Source organism: Cryptotermes secundus, unplaced genomic scaffold (genome assembly GCF_002891405.2).
Source record: "Cryptotermes secundus unplaced genomic scaffold, Csec_1.0 scaffold286, whole genome shotgun sequence".
Lineage (NCBI taxonomy): Eukaryota > Metazoa > Arthropoda > Insecta > Blattodea > Kalotermitidae > Cryptotermes > Cryptotermes secundus.
Genome location: NW_019736399.1, coordinates 1,621,037 through 1,644,497, shown reverse-complemented (window position 1 = coordinate 1,644,497; position 23,461 = coordinate 1,621,037). Strand labels below are relative to the sequence as shown.

The 23,461-nt window shown below is 42.3% G+C and overlaps 2 protein-coding genes across 6 annotated transcripts in view; one reads left to right on the top strand and one right to left on the bottom strand.

The window, feature by feature from the left end:
* The window catches only part of LOC111869831 (spermine oxidase), a 534,307-nt gene that overhangs the window by 150,866 nt on the left and 359,980 nt on the right, over window positions 1-23,461 (bottom strand). For all 5 annotated transcript variants that reach the window (XR_002843744.2, XR_004513596.1, XM_023861640.2 and 2 more), the window contains exon 3: window positions 22,084-22,162. Coding sequence is in view for 3 of the 5 variants with exons in the window: in XM_023861640.2 (XP_023717408.1) it covers window positions 22,084-22,162 (79 nt within the window). In the remaining 2 variants the exon portion in view is untranslated. The remainder of the gene's footprint in view (window positions 1-22,083; window positions 22,163-23,461) is intronic.
* The window catches only part of LOC111869830 (early growth response protein 1), a 336,968-nt gene that overhangs the window by 71,099 nt on the left and 242,408 nt on the right, over window positions 1-23,461 (top strand). The gene's annotated exons all lie outside the window — the stretch shown is intronic.

The following is a 23,461-nucleotide window of genomic DNA, read 5'->3' as shown; positions in this document are numbered from 1 at the left end:
GGCAGTCTCTCTTGTAATTCCTCTGTTCAGCCCTCATCATTTCAAAATCCAGAACGTATGGACTGCGGATGGCTGTAGGAACGGAACAGAGCACAGAGATATGATGTCGTCTTTTAATAAGGCGGATATGCATTACTTCTAGTGGGCAGAGTTCCTGGATACAGATTAAAAGGTCCCGGGTTCGATTCCCGGCGCTACCAGATTATCTGAGTAGTAGTAGGTCTGGAACGGGGTCCACTCAGCCTTGTGAGGATAACTGAGGAGCTACTTGAATGGAAAAGTAGCGGCTCCGGTCTAGAAAACAGAAATTAACGACCATGGGGATCTCTATCCGCTAAAGTTGGCACTAACTTCGCCGACAAGCGGCGGTCGCTCGGTCGCTAAGTTCGCTTGCGGACTAAAGCCACAGAGGTTTTGTTTTGTAGTTTGATATGTATTACTAATGAATAGAAATATATTAGCATTGTAGCCTGGTTCCGGGAAAACCTAATATAGCCTACATTCGAACTGCAGTGACTTCTGATTACATACATATCAATATAATTGTTTGATTTTATTGTTCAGGAGAATTTGTTTTAATTCTGTCTCTAATAAATTTCTCGGTTATAACGTCATAGATTCGCGTAACGTTTGTAACTATTCACTTTGAAGCAAATTTTGTACATAATGCGTGCGTATGTTTATGTATTACACACGACTTATTGGCTCTAATAAAGAGAAACACACAAACTTTAATCGACGCTAGTAAGGTCGATCTAGAAGTAATCACAGGGAAAGCTAAGTATACAGGGGGGTCCAAAAATGTACTCCCTCTTTGATAGTCAATATCTTCGGAACAAAATGACATATAGTTACAATTCTTGTGCGGATGTGTAGTGTAGTGTAGTGTAATGTTTTCTCAACAGATGGCGAAGGTCACATGAGTCACGTGAGTGTCGTGCCGCGTGCGCACTGCGATCAGAGGACAGCAGCAACAATGGCTGAAAGGTTGTTCTTTGAGCAACGCAAGGCTGTATTGAAGTGGTGCTGGAAGTACGAAAACATTAAAGAGGTACAACGACAATGGCAGAATGAGTTTGGAACTCAGCCACAAACACGTCAAACAATTGCCCGAATTCAGGATAAATTTGAAGCCGACGGTATTGTTCATGATGTGCATAAGCAAAGATCTGGGCGGCCACGGATAGTAACAAGTCCAGCTTTCAGTGTTGTGGTGTTGCAACACTTTACACGATCACCGCAAAAATCTGTGAATCAGTGTGCATGCGAAAGTGGGGTAAGCCGATCAAGTGTACGGCGAATTCTGAAGGCTGCAAAGTGGAAAGTGTACATTCCAAGACTGCTGCGCGCTATGAACGAGGACGACCGGGATCGAAGGCTTGAATACTGCGAGTGGTTTGAAGGCATGGTTCGCGAGGATGAGGAGTTTGCAGGGAAAGTTATCTGGTCTGACGAAGCGCAATTCAAAATGAACGGTACTGCTAACCCCCAAAATTGTGTGTATTGGGCTCCTGTAAATCCACACGTTCACGCGGGCAAGGAAGTGAATATACAGGATGTTAATGTGTGGTGTGGTCTGTCATTGCGCGGTTTGATTGGTCCTTTCTTTTTGAAGGTACGCAACTGGTCAGGTGTATCTCGATATGCTTCAGACATCGATTTTCCTTGCCATTCGAGAGCTGTTTGGAGATGAGAGATTTTCACCTACAAGATGGTGCTCCACCTCACTACCATCGAGAAGTCAGGGCGTACTTGGATGACACTCTACCTGGACGATGGATAGGTCGAAGAGGTGCTATTGAGTACCCACCACGGTCTCCAGACCTAACACCTCTTGACTTCTACCTATGGGGAACCTTGAAGGATGAAGTTTATTGACAAAAGCCAGCTACACTGAACGTGCTACGAGAAACCATCGAAGCGTCGTGTGCAGCCATCACATCGGACACACTGACAGCCGTAGTTCGCTCAGCAGTTCGGCGGCATCGACGCTGTTTAGCCGCTGATGGTGGTCACTTCGAACACATACAATGACTCTCTCTCTCTCTCTCCGCGCAAGAATTGTAACTACATGTCATTTTGTTCCAAAGATATTGACTATGAAAAAGTGAGTACATTTTTTGGACCCCTCTGTATTTTGCTGTCTCGCCACCAGAATGCAGGGCAAAATCATGACATAACGATAGGTAACAGATATTTGAAAATGTGGCACCGTTCAGATATTTGGGGACGACTATAATAAATCAAAACCTGATTCAGGAGGAAATTAAGAGGAGACTGAATTCGGGTAATGCTTGCTACCATTCAGTCCAGAACCTGTTGCCTTTTCGTCTGCTGTCAAGAAACATAAAAATTACAACATACAAAACTATAATTTTGCCCGTGGTTCTATATGGGTGTGAAACTTGGTCTCTACATTAAGGGAGGAACATAGACTGGGGGTGTTTGAGAACAAGGCGCTGATGAGAATATTTGGACCGAAGAGAGATGAAGTGACAGGAGGTTGGAGAAAACTGCATAATGAGAAGCTTCATAACTTTTACTCTTCTCCAAGTATAATTAGAATGATCAAGGAGGATAAGGTGGGCACGTCATGTAGCACGAATGGAGGAGACGAATGCTTATAGGATATTGGTGGGAAAGCCAGAAGGAAAGAAAGCAGAGGGAAGGCCAAGGCGTAGGTGGGTGGATAATATTAGAATGGATCTTAGAGAAAGAGGAAGGGCTGGTATGGATTGGATTGATCTCGCTGATAATAGGGACCAGTGGAGGGCTCTTGTGAACACGGTAATGAACTTTTGGGTTCAATAAAATACTGTGAAATTCTTGAGTAACTGCAGAATTGGCGGCTTCTTAAAAAGGGCTGTTCCATGGAGTTAGTTGGTTAGTTAGATATCACGATCAAGGTCACCATACTGTTATTTTACATTATACAGAAATAAATTACGTTACAAAACTCTATATTTCTGGGAGAATAATTTCAAAGCTACGAATTGTTGCTTCGTACCACACAAGTTCGCACGCCCGCCATGCTATTACTACAGACCACAGAAAATTAAGAAGCATAGTATATCATCTATTTCACAGACTAATTTGGGGGCATGGGGTGTCCGACATATCAATCAGACTGTTACGGGAAGTCCTGACATACCAACCAGACCTGTCACGGGGAAGTCCCTACATACCAAACAGACTGTTAGGGGGAAGTCCCGATATATAAACGGGAGAATAACGAGGAAGTACCGACATACGAGCCCGAGAATAAGGGGGAAGTCCCGACATATCAACCAGACTGTTATGGGGAAGATCCGAAATACCAGCCCGAGAATAACGGGGAAGTACCGATATATCAACCAGACCTGTCACGGGGAATTCTCTACATACCAACCAGACTGTTAGGGGGAAGACCCCACATACCAACCAGACCTGTCACGGGGAAGTCCCTACATACCACCCAGATCGTTAGGGGGAAGTCCCGATATATAAACGGGAGAATAACGAGGAAGTACCGACATATGAGCCCGAGAATAACGGGGAAGTCCCGACATATCAATCAGACTGTTATGGGGAAGATCCGAAATACCAGTCCGAGAATAACGGGGAAGTACCGACATACCAGCCCGAGAATAACGGGGAAGTACCGACATACCAGCCCGAGAATAATGGGGAAGTACCTAAGAATTCTGTCCGTTAAATCGAAACTTTGCTGTATGAGGATGTAGTTACCTTTAATGGCAAAGCGACTGATTTCGGAAAAATCGGTCAACCGGTTCAGATTTTGAATGGGAGAACGAATACACACACCAACAATATGGCCGTCTTGCGAGGTTACCTACGTTTTTCATTAAAAAATTAAATTAGGCCAAAAACACCAATGACTATATTGTGCACCACCCACCCTTAACGAAAAAAAGATTATTCTTTTGCGTTGTTTTTCACTCCGTATCCTGTTTACCATAAAGCCAATGCTTTCCAAGTACAAACTAAAAATAACCCTGAAAGAAATGAAAGTCGGATTGGCAGGGGAGAAAAATCAATACAACCGGAACACCGCCCTTGACGTAAACCGTACTGTTGCACTCACACAATGTAAGAGAAAATACGTCAGTCGGGGTTTACAGGTACAGCTGACGTCATAACAGAATATCGATTCTGTGTTTGACGTAGCTCACTGCTTTCCCTGCACGGCTGGTTGTCTGTAGCGTTCTCGTTTTAGTTAACCAGTTCTACCGCTGAACGGCGTTGCAATCTCAGAAACTTTGTTACGTTTTCGTCTAGGATCTCTGGCGCCTAAATAATGATACCGGGTTCAAATTAAAGACCAAAATATTCTCTGAAACAAAGATAAAAGTCGGAAGGTAGAATGTAAACAAGGCAATACCCTTTTGGGATCAATGACAAGGAAATTTCTGATAGAACAGCGAAGTAGGGGAGGCAAAGTTGATATTCCGTTTACTACATAACGTATTGTCACGTGACTGTACATGGGATTTTGGATTGGATGATTGGATTTATTGACACCTTATACATTCAACTCGGGACTACAGGCAATACTGCGCTATCGCTGATCTATACACTTTACAGCTCATCGTTACACATGCATTAGGGTTCCCTGTCTTCATTAGTCGTATCCTGGCAACGGATTTACAACAGTCTGACTGTAACTTCACATCACACATGGAGCCTTTTTTGGACCGCATAATACCCTTTCTTGCCATCACTCTGCAAATGCCAATTCCGAAAACTTGACTCAATTAAATTCGATTCCTTTGTTCCCATGCTCATATACTGGAAGGCTGGATCTCAGAGAAATAGGATAGGATGGTATGGATTGGATTGATCTGGCTCAGGATAGGGACCAGTGAACATGGTAATGAACTTTCGGGTTCCATAAAATGCTGGGAAATTCTTGAGTAACTGCACAATTAGCGGTTTCTCAAGAAGGCCTCAGCTCCATGAGTGACTGAGTGATAATTTTGCATAGTATCTTAACTGAACCTTAACAGAACGAACGCCCAGCGTATAGAATGAAAAGCCACTTGAGCTGTTATTTTGGAATTTGAATTGAATTTCTGCGAATAGAAGTTCAGTCTGTCAACATACGAGTACAGTACAGCAGTTCCGTGAAATCTATGATATTCAAAATTCTAAGTACAAATTTCTATCATTCATGTCTCATACGTTCTACTATATTCAGGATTTTAAGGAGGCCTCTATCTTTTGGGATTAAAAGTTACGTAGTCCTGTGAAAGGCAACCGATGTATCGGATGAACATATCGCTTCCATCTTCAGGGTAGACGAGTAAGACAAGCAGAAAACCATTACCAAGAAGGTTCCTCCAGACTTCTATCGGTGCAAGAAGATAGAACTCTTCGTAGTAACCGCTGAAAGAATCTCAAACTCAAAATCTTAATTTTAAAATTGATATTAACTGATTATTTTGAAAATGCTATTTTCAAGATAATCAGAGGGCGTAGGTTTGAGCAAAGCATTTCATCATCTGTGACTGACTCACTCTTGGCAGACTTCGATAAACTAATGCACCAGGGGGTGAGGTGTGTTCCGCTTCCAAAGGCCCCTTTTAAAAAGTAATTTACTGGCAACAGAGCAGGGCCATAATGCTAGCCTTTGTGACTTAGTTTCATGTAATAACCTGCAATATGTTCGAGACAAATTCCACTTTACAACGTTTATTCATGAACCAATTATATGAAGCAATTTATTCCCTTCAGGTTTAATACGTCAGTGCCAGCAAGACGGACATAAGGATTTTTTCCCCCATTTTCCAATGTTAATTTGTACCTTATGGTTGGCACAGCCAAACTGCTTTCTTTCTTTTGCTCCCTTTTATTTGAAGGGTTCGCCCGCCATGCTCCAAGCCAGCGCGATATGCTTCCTTGAATGCTACCGAAGTTGGCACTTAGATTTCTGGATTGGGTTGTGAATTATCTGAATTTGGCATTCAGATTTCTGGACTGGACTGTGAATTATCCGAAGTTGGCATCCAGATTTCTGGACTGGGCTGTGAATTATCTGAAGTTGGCATCCAGATTTCTGGATTGGGTTGTGAATTATCCGAAGTTGGCAACTAGATTTCTGGATTGGGGTGTGAATTGTCCGAAATTTGCATCTAGATTTCTGGATTGGGTTGTGAATTATCCGGAGTTGGCATCTAAATTTCTGGATTGGATTGTGAATTATCCGAAGTTGGCAACCAGATTTCTGGAATGGTTGTGAATTATCCGAAGTTGGCATCTAAATTTCTGGATTGGATTGTGAATTATCCGAAGTTGGCAACCAGATTTCTGGAATGGTTGTGAATTATCCGAAGTTGGCAACCAGATTTCTGGATTTGGTTGTGAATTGTTTAACGACTCTCTCAGTCTCGAGTTTATATAGCGTCTGAAGGTACGATGAATGACTAATGATGGGGAAGGATCTGAAAATGCGTTTGTGGTTAAAACGAGTTACCATCCGAATATATACCTGGAAAGAATATGGAAAACCATGGAGAACTGAGGAGAGATGGTACTCGGGCCGAGATTAGAAACAAACACCTCCAGAACATAGTGTTATCTCTATATACCAATCACTTCAGCCCCAAATTTCTGAACTGCATTACAATGAACTAGAAATTGTGGAAGTTTGTAGTTAGAAGATAAGAGGTGAAGGACAGGAGGGAGAGTCAGTGAACAGGTCACAAATGAAAGTTAAACAACTGTAATGGATGTACTAGGTTTTCTATGCGTATCACTATGTAGCAGCGCAGTCTATCTTCATGGCAGGCTAGATGACACGCGCATGCGCATGATCAGAGGCTGGTTTCGGTAGTCAAAATGGTGACCATGCTTGAGGAGTTTGCTATCGAAGAGCAGCTTTGTGTTATGCGTGTTTTTTGTGAGCGAAAGAATCAATGTAAATAATATTCATAAAGAAATGTTTCCTGTTTACGGTGAGAAGTGTTTGTCGCGTAAAGCGATTCACAACTGGCTAGCAAACGTTTCGCTGATGAAGAAGAGGTTGAATGGAGATGCGGAAGTAGCTGAGACAAAAGTCAAAAGACTTCTATCCTGCGGGTTTCGACGCATAGTTAAAGCCTACAGGCCTGCTCCGTTCTTCCCGTTTTCAAGTCAGATAGTGATTAATAGATTGTACGCATGTAGTTCCATTCGTCTGGGCATGAGGTATGGAATTTCGTCGAAGTATCCGAAACACGGATGATGGTACGTGTTCACAGAGCCGTAAACTAATCCAACCTCTGGATAGAAAATCCGAAGTTTCAAAACCAACACACACAACCCCGAACCTGACGTAACGGACTTCATCAATGCGTTGCTAGGCAAAAGCTCTGAAAACAGGGCCCAACACGCAACAATAGAGGAAGCTGTGTTTCCCGTGTCCGCGGTGACATGACAACAGTGAATAGTGATCATGTGACGTGTTTTCTGTAGATCCGACCGACGCGCCAATAGGCTGGCTGGATAGCGATCACGTGATATGTTTACTATAGGTCCATGTCCGTTCCTTGGCTATATAAGTAAAGGATTCACAAGTTACGAGTAATAGCGGCAGAAGCAAGCGAACAAGTAATCAAGGAGATGGCCATGGGAAGTACGTAGTTGAAGAACAAGAATTTGGCCTGTGAAGACTCAATGTGTACTTACGTGTATATTTGGAGTGTGTGATTCATTGAGACTGTTAGAGTTCCCGTATTATACATCCGTGAGGACTAGTGCAAACAGACTAACAAGATTAGTGTGGAGTGACTGTAAATTGTGTAAATCAGCACTACTGTTATAATTATTTGTAGTTACGACATGTAAGTATCCAATAAATTCAATTATCAATCGATAATTTTAGTTGGGGACTAAAACATGATAACGCAACTGAGTTCCAAAAACTCTCTTGCTCCCCGTGAACAATAGATTGTGGGGATGTTGCCTATCTGGAAGTCGCGGGGACTACTGGACAATAATCCGTCCGTTTTTGAGATAACAATAGTACATCATACTGAGATCCGTGAATCATTCAACAGGTGGCCCAACAAGCTACCATGTGACGCACAGGCAGCCCTACGACGCATGTTTGTTACACTGTGCGCGGCACACAGGACTGCACAGGACGCTGTGAGTCCAGTGCATTCATATCGATCTATCAGATAACAAAGTAAAGGTAAAGTTGTTCCTGTGCTTAATTAATTAAGTAATATTCCATGAAGACGTACGGGGGAGTGGAAGTGTTGCTCCACCATTCTTGACTTTGGCTCTAGGTGGAAGTGAGTGGTCTGCTTCACGACCTTGCCGCTTTATCCCCGTGGTGGGTCCTAGATTCGGTTTGAACATTATAGAAAAAAAAAATCTTTCAATGCCGGGAATCGAACCCGGCCCGTCGCTATACCGACTCTCATCAGATAACAAATCTATCACTGAGTTTCAAAGTGTTTTCTGTGCCATATTTTGCGACGTTCTTAGTATGTAGCTTATACAGCTAGGATGAGCGACGAACGGATATAGGAGAACTCGACAGTGGCCTAACCTAATTTTTTTTAATTCGCTTAGTGGGGGGTGGAGTCCAACTGGGTCCACTCGGCACGGCGGCCACTGATTGGCCTACTGTAGCCTTCCACGGGTGATTATGATGATGGAAAACTTGGTGGAATGAAGATTGGCAGGGGAAACCGAAGTACTCGGAGAAAAACCGCCGCAGCGCCACTCTGTCCACCACAAATCCCACTTGACGAGACTCGGGATCGAATCCGGGCCGCAGCGGTGGGAAGCCAGCGATTAACCGCTTGAGCTATGGCGCGGCCTGTGGCCTAACCTACGTAACATCATGCAATTCGTCCCGGAGGGACTCAATAAAACCATGAAGATCCTCAGGTCGTGATAGCCAGTGTCCAAGTCGAGATAGGAACCGTGCACTTCCCGAATACACTTAGTTATAAAGGCTGTTCGAGCGAAATTTCGTAACATGAGGACTGTCTGCATATTACAATATATTTTAAAGACATCTACTTATTTCAGAGTAATCCAGCGCCACATTTAAGTGTACAATTCGACACAGCTAAGCATCATGCACACAAAAAAAAATCCTGGTAAGGCTGACTGAATGTAAAAGAATGCCTTGAAGAGATGCAGTCAACATTCTCCTGATCTAACCATGACACGGAAGATAGTAAATAATTACCTTGAAAAGAATCATAAAAAATTACATTTATAATGCCATCATAACTGTTTATAGTGTTTGGAGTGTTCTAAATTTCATCTTAAATTGAAGCTTCTTTAAAAAGCAACATTTAGCATGTAAGTAGCTGTAATGTGTGGACCATCATTATGTTTTCCCAAAGCAATTATAGTTTTTATGGGGTAATTTAGGTCGCTCATTCAAAGCCCAGGCTACTGTTACGTATATTGGTGTAGTTAGGCGCCTGACCACCTGAGGGCGTCCATGCCAGATGTCATGCCATTCAATGTGGTCATGACTGTACAAACTGCTCTACGCAACAGTATTTACTGGTCCTTTCTCACGTCATTAAAAGATTTGCCTGGTGGCTTTTAACGTTGTGTAGTCGAATTTTCAAGGTTTGCACCTACTCTATGGTCTCTTTTTGCAACATTATAAAAATACTCGTACATCAAAATAAGATTTTATTTACGTAATCTAATAAACAGCGTTCTTCAAAAGATATTTATCCATTTAAATCGGCCGCGCCATAGCTCAAGCGGTTAGTCGCTTGCTTCCCACCGCGGCGGCCCGGGTTCAATCCCGGGTTTGGTCAAGTGGGATTTGTGGTGGACAAAGTGGCGCTGGGGCAGGTTTTCTCCGAGTACTTCCGTTTCCCCTGCCAATCCTCATTCCACCAATTGCTCCACAATCACCCTCACCTATCATCTGGGGCTGGTACAAAAGGCCAGAAGTGGCCGCCGTACAAGGGACTTACTCCCACCCCACTAGCAATAAAAAAAATCCATTTAAAGCCTGAATTTCTTCTAATATATAAGAATTCAGTTCGTACCTCACAGGAAATACAATACGTATCCGTTATAAAGACCAACCGGTTAATGTTGTTTAGGGAAACAGTCGCTGCAGAGTTTTGGTATGATGAAACGCGTGGTAAACATTGTACCACTGGGCGTTAAAGGGTTGTGTAAAGACGACGGGTCAAAGCGTATATCCGATGGAACATACATATTATCTAAATAAGTACTTAGTAGTCTTACGTAAGTCATAAACCTTCCTGTTCATTTGATTTATTAGCACGAAGTCCTTGAAATTGAAAGAGGTAGTTGCTAAAAAAAAAGAGATTTCATAAACAATTCGAACCCTCAATAACTTTGAAGATTCTGGAAAGAAAACCATACTTTATACTAAGATGATGAACTTGACAGAACAACACGCATTAAGCGGGGTTGCTAACTAGAGGGAATACTTCGGCAAAAGTGAACACTGTAATATCGACTTAGGAGTTCCTTTCACTGCTCCTGCATTTTGATTCTATTCTGAACTACTTCTTAACATATATAGAGCATGGAATCATGACAAAAAAGTAAACCTTAACCTTATATTGACCTAAATACTCGTACAATATGTGGGCAAAATGTTCCGTTCTTTAATGTCAGAGAAGGTGCTATATATAGTAACCGCTAGGTTGTAAAAGAGTGATGTACAGTATGGTTAGCAGCTGTTTTCACAAGACCGAAATAGACAAAAGTCGTTGCCTTTGTCATGTTTCCATTTTATTAATCACTAATAATCCTAACTTTTTTTTATTGCTAGTGGAGTGGGACTAAGTCCCTTGTACTGCGGCCACTTCTGGCCTATTGTACCAGCCCCAAATGATAGGCGAGGGTGATTGTGGAGCAATTGGTGGGATGAAGATTGGCAGGGGAAACCGAAATACTCGGAGAAAACCTGCCCCAGCTCCACTTTGTCCACCACAAATCCCACTTGACCAGACACGAGATTGAATCCGGGCCGTCGCGGTGGGAAGCCAGCGACTAACCGCTTGAGCTATAGCGCGGCCTAATCCTAACTTACATCGCTATATTTTTTTTCCTTGGCACTACAGCCCCAGTGGGCCTAGGCCTACCTCCATGAACTTCTATGTTCACTTCGGTTTTCTAGATCTTAGACATACGGTAGGACTCCTTGGGCGGGTGATCAGCTCGTCGCAAGGCATCTACCTGTACACAAACACAGGAAAACGCACACAAACATCCATGCCCTGAGTAGGATTCGAACCCACGATCCCGGCTTCCGAGCGAGCGGAGACAGTGCATGCCTTAGACCGCTCGGCTACCGTGACCGGCTCATCGCTATATAGTATGAGTTATTAACAGGGTCATTATATAAACCATAAATAAACACATAAAATAAGACACGCGTTTTAAGGCAGACCGCATATAACATGTGAAAATGTTGCCACGTGCCAATATACCGTACGCTGTAAGGTTTCGCCTTTACAACACGGACCGTTATGGACAGAAACAAAATCCCGTACTCTGAATGGAGTGGCATATCAAAGGCTAGTTACATCGCTCCATAGAATTACAAATTATAACAAAGCATTCTCTTGTATCACACTCAAGTCAGTGCCTAGCGTTAAAACCCACATAACGTATTAAAACAAAAACTAAAAAACTCAGTGGTTTTAGTCCGCATGCGAACTATACCGACCGAGCGACCGCCGCTTGTCAGCGAAATTAGTGCCAATTTTAGGGGATAAAGGGTGTCACGTGGTCAGCGCAACGGATCCCTACGGCCGTTAATTTATGTTTTCTAGACCGGAGCCTCTATTTCCTTGAAATATCTCCTCAATTATCCTCACGAGGCTGAGTGGACACCGTTCCAGACCCACCGCTTCTCAGAAAATCTGGTAGCGCCGGGAATCGAACCCGGACCTCTGGATCTATAGCCAGGACCTCTCACCGCTAGAGTACAGAGGCGGTCCATCTAGTGTATTAATGTGTTTCAATCCTTTCTGCTATAGAGTGCATTTAGTGAAATCACAGCGTGGTTTTGTCTGTCTGCATGTTATACCACCGAAACTACAGAACAGATTTCGAATAAATTTGATATTTACATGTATTGAGGGGTGTGCGTGACTTATAGACGGGGTTTGTATTGATGACCTATTTATTGCACATGTATACAACTTGTTACTACACTTCACAAACCATAATATGACACATTATGTCTCTTCCATCAACTTCGACTGTCGCATCAAGAGGCTCCCTCCATTCCGTGCTGCCATCTCTTCTCACCCCTCTTCGCATAGCTCGACTCTCGACTAAGTGCTCACTCGGGGAAATCCCTAATTTAACTTATCTCCTCACATTACTACTGACGGTCAGTCTTGGTGTCGAGCCCAGTCTTGGGCTTATGATCAGATATTTATTACTGTTTGACAGTAACGGTTTGTTACTGTGGGGCGCCCTCTCTGACGAGAGGACGGGTCTGTCTTTTGTCAGAGTCATTGTCTGTAGTAGTTAAGTCATTTGTTGTACTGTAAGGGATATTTACATTTTACATGTTAAACACGTTAATAAATGTATATAAAATATATACAGGACCTATGTCAGTCCAGGCTCAGTACAGCAGATTATGGCCTATTTCTAGTATCTTCCGCTACAACGGCAGTTAGTCATTTGAACGTAACTCTTCTCAATTGTACTCTTCCTTATAGGAATTTTATATGGACCGAACAGAAAACACCGTTTAAAACAATACCCCTATTATTGTGTTTACCGATTAGTTGCTTAGGAACGGGTTCTTTTATCGTTGCGTGAGTGTACCTTTCCGCGGGAACTGTTTACCGCCGTTGCCTAGCAATGAATTATTCCGGTACTAATGTACCATCGTCACAAACATTTAGATATTATCTAGAACTGTTAGAGCGGCTGCATACCTTGTCAGAGAGTAAGGGCACACACATGTCCCTGGCACCTTACATCGAGTTCCTCGGTGGAACATGTAGCATTCTTGCACGTTACGTCACTGGTTAAGCGTACGAATATTGATCCTGAGGCCAATTATCCTCCTAAAGTGGCCTGCCTCAGTTCCTCCACTGCCTTAAATTCGGCCACGACCATTACTTCACCCACAATTTCCAATGCGTTTTTCTACAAAAAAGGTAAAACTATCACTATGACAGGCAGTGTAGGCCCATAGGATTATGAGACGTTGAGGCTCCCACATTTACTAGATAATCGGCTTACAGATGGCGCTGAGGCTGTCAGCCTTATGCGCCGGCCGCCCTTTTCCCCCAAGGAAGATTCTTGGTACTCATTACTGTTAGAGACTGAGTCAACCCCAGGGCCATAGTGAGACTGGAATGATTAGTTTAATTGAGAAAACTTAGTGACCTAATTGGGAATCGAACTCGCGACCTTCCGCCATAGTGTCTCAATCNAATTGAGAAAACTTAGTGACCTAATTGGGAATCGAACTCGCGACCTATGCTACCGCGTGCCCCTTCATTATTCCATAAGCATCCCACAATCCAACGTTACACTGTGCGCTTTTTTCTCGGTTTGTGCCCAAAGCACGTAACTAATAATAAACTGTACTTTGGACTTGATGTTCTACCAGCGGTGACCATGAAGTTTACGGTCTTGTAGGTTTTAACGTCGCTTAGTGAAGAGAGAGCCCAAAGTTTCGGGCGATCATACCTCTTCCATCTTCAGGAAGCAAAGCAAGAAAACCAGCAGAAGCAGGTGGCAAGCTGATTAACTTTCGGCCTGTTTCTACTGCTTTCTTGACTAGCTTAGTTTTCAGCCCTGAAGATGGAGATATATCCCTCCGAAACAATGTGCTTTCGCATAACTACTTGGCGTTACATCCACAAGTCCGTACACGACAATGACCTGTTTTATCTAAATTTCGGCGCAAAGTTTTGAACCGCCTTATGCCGTCTGCAGGGTGGAGCCCCTCTCGACTGATGGAGAGGCGAGCTCATTACAGGCGCGCAATCTAATAAATAAAATTTCAAGCCTCTTGTGATGCTCTGTACAGTCCGTTCCTAAAGTTAGCTAACACTCACTCACCTCCTGTGAAGTGAGCTCCATATCCTCCAGTTAGTCAAACCACGTTGGAGTAAGTGATGTGAACTTAAGCAACTACATAGATGGAACAAGTATGAAAGTATCAAACATCTAAGCCGCAGTGGTTATTACACGCAGCACCTGTAATAACATTTAAGAAGCCACACTGTACGTATGTGTTTCTTAAGATTGTCCGAATAAACAGAAGTCATTTCCATATACAGCCTTAACCACGTGGTCTTTTTATCGTATAGGCAGTGTTCCTTGTGAGGTAAGAAATAAATTTAAATATTATTTTAAAGAAAATTCCACTTCCTAGCCCTTTACCTTTTTCACTTCCTGAAGCTTTACCCTTCCTCGAACGTACCTCTACCAGACGGACGAGCGACCACTGTCTGGGAACCTTCAAAGCAGGACATCTTTATCCCTCCGTTTAAAATGTTATCTCTTACCACACCCCACTTTCTCCTCTCTCTATATCTCTCTCGTCTTTCTTTTTAATTCAAAGAGTAGCATTCGTGAGAGTGGGAATGGTAACGTTTCCATCATAGTGAACAAGGTGAGGGTTCAGAAAACTATTTATTTGGAATGTAATATCGTGTAGTTAGGTTGTTCAGCAACGTTTCGGAGAAATGTACTGTTTCCCTCTACAGAATCAAGACTAAGCTGAGCTATCAACCAGCAAGAAGTATGCAGCAACCATAGCGAGCCGAGTTGAGATTATATTTCTGGGCGGGACAGGCATTTTTCTCTGCGCTGCTCCACGGACTGGCTTAGAGATAATCAAACCCCTGCGAAATTTTCTAAGGAGTAAGGATGCCAGAGCGTGAGGCTGACTATTCACCTCTCTTTAGTGTCAAGGTTTTCAGAATGCGTCGAGTTCTACACACACTCCTCCATACGTCATCAAGAACATGGAAGAATTTACCTTAAGCAAAATATTATTTACTTTTCATTTGCCATGCTTTAGAAAAAATTACACTTTGTAATCTTTATTGAATATTTAGTTGCTGGGCGGAGCACTTAGAACGTATGGGAGACAAGAAAATACCCTCAGAATGTTACTCAGAAAACTAAAGACAAAAATCACTTCGAATAACCAGACGTACGTAGATAGAAATTAAGATGGATCTTAAATGAGTTAGGAAAAAGTGTGTGATTGGATTGAACTGGCTCAAGTTAGAGGACCAGTGGCGGGATTTTATGAATACAGCAATGAACATTTTGATGTATATAAGAACTAAAAATTAAACTCCGTTGTCTTGGTCCGCAAGTGAACTATACCGACCGAGCGACCGCCGCTTGTCGGCGAACTCAGTGACAAGTTTTGCGGATAGAGCGTGTCGCGTGGTCAGCGGAACGGATCCTCTCGACCGTTGATCTCGGTTTTCTAGACCGGAGGCGCTACTTTTCCATTCAAGTAGAGGCTGAGTGGACCCCGTTCCAGAACAACTACTTCTCAGAAAATCTGGTAAAGCCGGGAATCGAACTCGGGACCTCTGAATCTGTAGCCAGGAAAGCTGACCACTAGACCACAGAGGCTGTCTTTTGGATGTATATATTGTGGGGAATTTGTTGAGAGGAGAGTGACTCCTAGCCTCTAGAGAAACATTTTGGTCCATGGTTTTTGTTAGGGGGTTAACCAGTCGTTTACTTCCCAAATTGCTTTTATTAGTGCAAACCATTCAAACGCCTACTAGCTCACTTCGTTCTACCTAACTGTGGGACTCCACATTAATTTCCACTGACATATGGTACCATTTACTGTAATAATTCTAGCAAAAAATAAATTTATAATTTGTATGTCTATTAAGACATGTTTCTTTTCCACTTACACATGATGTTTCATATATAAATTACACTATAGTCGTAAGATTTGAGGTTTTCACGGCGGTGACTATGAAGAAAGCCGTCTTTTGGGATGTGGTGCCGTGTAGAGATTGTGTTAGCCGACGTTTCGGAGAAACTCAGTATGTTGCACCTGCTCAAGCTGGGTCGCTCGCGGATTTCTTCTTGTCTTCTACCCTGAAGATGGAGGCGATACGTTCCCCTGAAAAGTAGGTTAACACAATTTCTACACAGCGCCATATCCCAGAAGACGGCTTTCTACAATACAGTCATCCTTATAAATGTGCTCTCCTACAAATCCTTGCACAAATAATTATCCTTGACAGATTTACATACGTAACATATTATTATTATTCTGTACAACACTCGCAAAAATGTATTTTCTAACTGCTCATATGATTTGTGACTCATATTTACTGAAATGTTTTCTCTCATACAAGTGCATCGTCTGGCTGCTTGATCCAGCATTGAAATCTCCTAATGATAACGCATACTTATTTCCCTTTATTGCAACTTGTGAGCGTTCTATAATCCTGCAGCCTTAGCAATGCATACGCCATTATCAAAACTTCAATTCACCAAACAGCTTAACGTTGAGGTAACGATTTCTACTTGTATTCATGAGATATCAAGTTCGAAAGTTCGACAAGTTATCAGATATCCTGCTTCTGAAAGAAAATATCGATTAAGAACCTTAAGGCTGGGGCCACGTGAGCGCACGAAGTGCGTCCGTTGCAACGAACGTACTTTGTGACGGACGTTGCTGAGGACACCACACAGTTGCAGAATGCGGTGCGTCGTTTTTGTCTGCAATGGAACCAGAAGAAAGCGTAGCATTCGCCTCTCTTGTTTATTTCAACAACGGACGTCTCGACATGCGTTACAAGGGACGCAATTTGTACGCTCGTGTGGTCCCAGCTTAAGCAGGCCGCTACCTCCTCCATGTATATTCACGTCTCCATAATAGTAATTAGGCTTGTTAATATTTCTTTCGAAACTATATCAACTCTGCAATTTAAACAGCGTCGAAGAATATGCCCGCAGATCAATCACTTAAAATGTTTTGCTCTTGTATCATTATAAATTAATCAACAGTAAAGTTCATGTTCTTAATAGTTTTCTTCCGTCTCGAAAAGTTGGTACCTAGCTATCTAAATTTTCATATTTACTTACTCATGGAGCTGAGCCCTTCTGGAGGAGCCGCCAATTCTGCAGCTACTCAAGAATATCCCAGCATTTTATGGAACCCAAAGGTTCATTACCGTGTTCACAAGAGCCCTCCACTGGTCCAATCAATACCATCACATCCTATCTCTCTAAGATACATTTTAATATTGTCCACCCACCTATGCCTTGGTCTTCCCAGTTGTCTCTTTCCTTCTGGCTTTCCCACCAATATCCTATACGCACTCCTCCTCTCCCCCATTCGTGCTACATGCCCTGCCCACCGCATCCTCCTTGACTTGATCATTCTAAATTTTCATAGGAATGAAAATTTTAATTCTTATGTAATTTGAAGGGTCTTTATATATATAATTAGGCAATGTTGACATAACAGAGAAAATCAAATTTTTATACAGCCGGTAAATTATAAAAATAACAAGACAGGTACAAATATTTTACGATGCTTTGCCACTGACTAAAAGTATTAATTTTAAACTTACGATGTATATCTGGGTCTCCTGAACTGAGCGACAGAAGGGCTGGGTCTGGTAATAGGTGCTAGGAACCAGATTACCACCACAGCTTCCTGTCTACGGACTTTGAAATTTACCACATCCGGTTCACGGTTACACGAGTTCGAATTAAATTTACATTGTTACAACAGAACAGGTCTTCAGACTGTAACAACTACCAATGCAAATACATTCAAATGCAACTAACAAGGTTACAATATTTTCAGACGCAGAACGCAGAGCTCTGCGGATTAAAGAGAAAGAAATGAATAAGAAGAGGAGGGAAACGGCGAGGAAGACGACGGAGGAGAAGCTAAGGCAAAGAAAGAAATATATAAGAAGAGAGAAAATATGGAGAAAAAGATAAAAGAGGTACAAGACAGGAAGGAGGTGAAAGAAAGCCAGAAGAGCATAGAAGATGGAAAAAAAGGAGGGCGGAAGGGATAAGATAAGAGACGAATTACAGAAAAGTGGAAGGATATCGAGGGCAGAAGATGAAAAAACGAAACAACAGATAAAGAAAAAGGGGAATAAGGAGATGAGGTAAGGGATACACAAGAAGAGGAAGAGGATGTAGGAAACAGGAGATGGAGAAAAGAAATGAAGAAAAAATAAGGAAGTAGGTAAGAAAAACACAGATGGAGAAGGAAACAGGAGAGGAAACGTATAAGGACGTGACAAGGCAAGGAAAGAGATAAGAGGAGGTTCTGACGAAGACGAAAGAGAAGGATACCAGATACAGACGAAAAGGAAAGAGAAAGGCAAGGAAAGAAGAAGAGGAATTTTTAATTACAAGCGATATTTAATTCGTATTATCGAGGTGCATTTGTGATTTATCTCTATATAAAAACGTCGCATTCCCAGCTCAAATACTTCGTAAGTTATTGACACCACACCGAAAACTATCGAAAATTTTCTCACGTCGCCATGCCCTATTTATTACATTCTACAAAAGACTGCGTTAACAGAAGGTGCGCGTACTTCGAAGACCTATTACCATATGTAATTTCAAGTCAATATATGAAGTACGACTGTGGTTAATTCAGCCTATAAGTTCGTACGTTCGCCATATTGTTACTACGTATTGCAGGAATTTAAAAATATGATATTGCAGTGGCATCTAGTGACATAACGTTGGTACTAAATTTCGTGAAAATAGGTAAACTGGTTAAAAATATGTTGAAAAAGTGGACTCGTAGACAGCAGGATGACCTCATAAACCCACATCATTCTTTAATGAAGGAAAATGGTAAAACGGTAAAACTATCCCTGTAACAGGCCGTGAAGGCCCATAGGGTTGTGAGACGTCGAGGCTCTCATATTTTCTCTAAACAATCGGCTCACAGATGGCGGAAACATTCCAGGTACTCATTTCTATTACAGGCTGAGTCGACCACAGGTCTATAGTGCGGCTGGAATGATTAAGTCAATCGAGAAATCCACCTCATCGGGACTCAAACCCGCGACCTTCCGGCTTGTAGCACAGTTCCTCAACCAAGTACCGCGCGCCCGTAGAAAAATGAAGAAGATAAGAAAATTTCTTGCCATATTTTAAATAAGACTGTTTGTCGCACATCAGCTATCGTCTCTGCGCTGGCCACTTGACGTTAATGCATGAAGAGATTATAAAGAGAATCTGACACCCTAATAACCATCACTTTCAATTATATGACTCCGAAATACAGAAGAGGCAACCTGTTCGTTATGCTATTATTATGTATGACTGCATCTCTCAGTGGATATTCATGCTTAGAATAATTCATGGGTGTGTGGACATATTTAAATAGATCTCATCATTACATTCTTGGTGAAAATAATTACGCCATCCACAACAAAGAAGCAAGACCGCTATCAAACTAAAGGCGGTTACAATGTAACGTCACACAGAGACAGAAAAACTTTAAGCCTTTATGGAGGTCTATATTCGTTGCAGTGTTTCTTGGGTATTGAAATATGTAAAACTATCAAAGATTATCAGAGTACGACCCTGAAGAATAGGCAGAAAATTCTTCTTAATATCTGTCATTTTTATCACCCGAACGCAGGGCAACAAGCAAAAAATTTTAGAACCAATAAACTTCAAATTCCTACATTCTATATTCAACTATTTTCATTTTTCAAACTGCGAAATATGTAAAGGCAAAGGCGATGATATCCCTGTAAAAGGCCGTGAAGGCCCAATGGGTTATGAGAGGTTGAGGCTCCCACATTTTCTCTAGACAATTGGCTTACAGATGGCGGCAAGGTTGTCAGCCTTGCGTGCCGGCCGCCCTTTACCCTCAAGAATATTCCTGGTACTCATTTCTGTTAGAGGCTGAGTCGACCCCAGGGCCGTAGTGCGGCTGGAAGGATTAGGTAAATTGAAAAAATCCAATGACCTCATCGGGATTCGATCCCGCGACCTTCCGGCTTATAACATAGTGCCTCAACCAACTACGCTAAGTATAAAGAAGCGAAAATGCGATTGCGTTCTATCTGATCAGGGTCATCAAGCACTTCTCGAGATGATGATAGGTGAGTATGGGCAATGTTGGAATGGTGATTGGTAGGGGAAACCCATTTAACTCCGTCCACCTCAAATCTCGCATTAAGTAACTCGGAACTGAATCCAGGACACTTCAGTGAGAAGCCTGCCATCTACTCAAGACAGTTTAACGCATTACCCTTCGATATGTACACCTTGCGTAATGTATCGAGTTACCCGTCAACATTTACGAAGCATGTAGCACTTCAATTGAGAGAAAGGTTCAGAAGGTCCTCTCAGAGCGTAACTCAACTCCTCCTTCCTTACCGGTTTGGTCTGGCTATTAAACTTAATAAAAAGTATATAAAGAATTCAACGCCTGTGTTCTGTAGTGTTATGATCACTTGATAGAATAGGAGTGGTGTGATGTATTGTGCAGATAGTGTCTGTCTGAAGGATGAGGCTCCGTATTCACATGAACCAGTTATGAATGACTTGCTAACAGTGGACTCTCTTCTCAGTACACATTTTTAATTTTAATGGTTCCTTTCCAAACATAGAATAACGTAACGTGATGATATGACTACAGACGGGGTAAGGATTGGTAATTCGATTTATTAACCGTTTACAGATCGTAACTACATGTAACTATATAGAAAGCGCTATTTCCACAATTTACAGTTCACTATAGGCATAACAGATCACTGTGGGCGCGGTGCAAGGGCCAAGAAGGCCCACCCCTTATACATTCATTACAGTTCACTATAGCACATATTAAACCTTCTCAATCTGCTATGTCTTCACCAGTCGTTGTCTGGTAACGGTTTTCAACGCCGTAGATCCCTCAATTTCCGTGTTCACGTTGTTGCTGGCCGACGACTGTCTCGCAACTGATTAAAATCTAGACTTGTCCTGTTTATAACACCCTGGCACGGACCGTATGGAAAACATGTCTCGGAACAGTTCTTCTGTTATTCCTTCACGCAGCTGTTGGACGGATCGCGTAGAGAACACCGCTTCCCAGTTACTCCATTGGTGCGTGTTAGTAATCTACTGCGGTCATGACCTAGCAACGGTCGTTGCTTAAAAAGTCATTATCAACAACCGATCTATATGCTACAATATATTTGACATCATTAAGTATTTCTGTGATGTAACATCAAATTTTTATTTTATTTTAATTACTTTCTTTGAGGAAGCAATTAATATTTTAGATAGTGTAATGTCGAACGTGATGAAAATGAATGATGACCTGTAAAGGGGCCCATACACGTACGAGTCTGGCTCGGCAAACTTGGGAGTCGGGCTCTGATTAATTTCACCACAAACGTATGAGCTGACTCCCAACATTGCGACCCACACACGGACGAGTTTGGATCATTGGAACCCGAGCCGAGTAGGACTCGCGAGCCAGACTCGTACGTGTATGGACCCCTTAAAGCTTTCGTGGCCTCATTTTGTACTTATTCCGGAATTTACTTGGAGGACCTAAGGGAAACCAGCAAATTCTCTTACTCAGGATATTCGGTGTTTAGGCAGGGATTCAATCCGAACATATCCCGAACACAAGCATGCTCGAGCCTGCTTCCTCGATGACACTATGTACTTTTATGAACAGGCATCTGTGTTTCGGAGGATACTGCTTCATCTGTCTTCAGGATATAACTATACTGCAATGAAGACGAAAGCAGAGGGGTTTTCCAAAACGTTGGTGACTATCTACCTAGTTACACGGCGTCATATCCTAGAATGTTTATATCAAATCCTATGAGACCGCAAATCTGACGGACCATATAGTGATTTGAAACCTTTCACGGGTCAACAACATAGCAGTGGCCTATCTGTAACAAACTGTACACTAAATCCAACAGAAATAGTCTAAAAATACAATACTTACTATCACGCATACACGTGTGTACTTACAATGTAATACTTAGCTTTTACGTAGTACTAATACCCAAGAGACGTCATAATTTTTCGCAATGAATTTTCATAATTAACATTTATGAAATAAGCCATTCAAAACATAATAATACAATTATTTAGACATACGTGTCTTCCAAGGACCTGGCATTTGTATCTCGTAAACACCTTCCTCCACTCCTGAGGGACGCAACGACCAAGCACAAAACTGAAACAAAAGGAAAATAGGAAACATTCAACAATAACTCTACTGTCGCTAAGAGGAGCAGTTCCGAGCAGAACCCATTAACTGTACATTCATATTCAACAGACCTTCAGGCCTACAAACCTTGTGTTCCTGCGCTGTATTCAGGCAACGTAAGTTTGTAATCCACAAATAAAACAAAATTCATCCCATGCGTTGACACGCTCAGCCTGTATGCAAATGGCCATACAGTCGAATACTAATCGAAATGTTTGTTTATTGCTTGCAACCGTATGTTGTACTGCTGCTACTGCTACTGGGGTCAAGGGGAAGCGTAGTTGGTTGAGGCACTATGCTGGAAGGTCGCGGGTTCAAGTCCTCATGAGGTCATTGGATTTTTTCAATTGACCTAATCCTTCCAGCCGGACTCTGGCCCCGGGGTCGACTCAGCCTCTAACAGAAATGAGTACCATAAATTAATTTTCCTGAGGAGTAAAGCGCGGCCGGCGCGTAAGGCTGACAACTTTACCGCCATCTTTGAGCAGATTGTCTAGAAAATGCNATAACTGTCCTTACTGATGAAGACCGCCTAAAATAACAACAAAACTCTTCAGTAATATGAAACATTTGTTACTACTACTACTACCACTACTACCACCACCACCACCACCACCACCACCACGACTGCTACTAATACTGGGCACTACTACTGCTACCACAAACACTACTACTACTATTGGCCTTGTGGCTGCTGTCTTCCTCTGTGGTGTCATTACCAATATCTCCACCGTGCTATTTCTGTAACTGGCCTTGTAGCTGTCGATTCGGCATATAAATAATATAGATTTTAATTTAAATTAATTATTACTTTCGCTGTTATCTGTTTGAATGAATGTGTTACTTAGGAACAGATTTTCCTACGGATGAGGTCTGTTTTAATGATTTATCCAGGGTGTTCCAGGAGGGGAGGTCACAGTATCGATCATCCTATGAAAACAGTGTATATGTACATGTGTCCTATTCCGAAAGACTTCCGAGATAGAGCTATTTCTCTTTACAGTTCTAAAATTATTGATAAGAGAGATATTACGTACTATTTACAATACCGGTATTTATTGTCACAAGTGACAAAGCTGGTACAGTTTACCTAGTAGGATACAACTTCGAAAATTCCACCGTCAACATCAATGTACTTTGCAACACGTGTGAGGACATGGCGTGTTGCTCGTCTGTACAGTGTACAGTGTACTGTACAGTGAAATAGCTCTATCTCGGTGCAACTCGTGTGAGGACATGGCGTGTTGCTCGTCTGTACAGTGTACA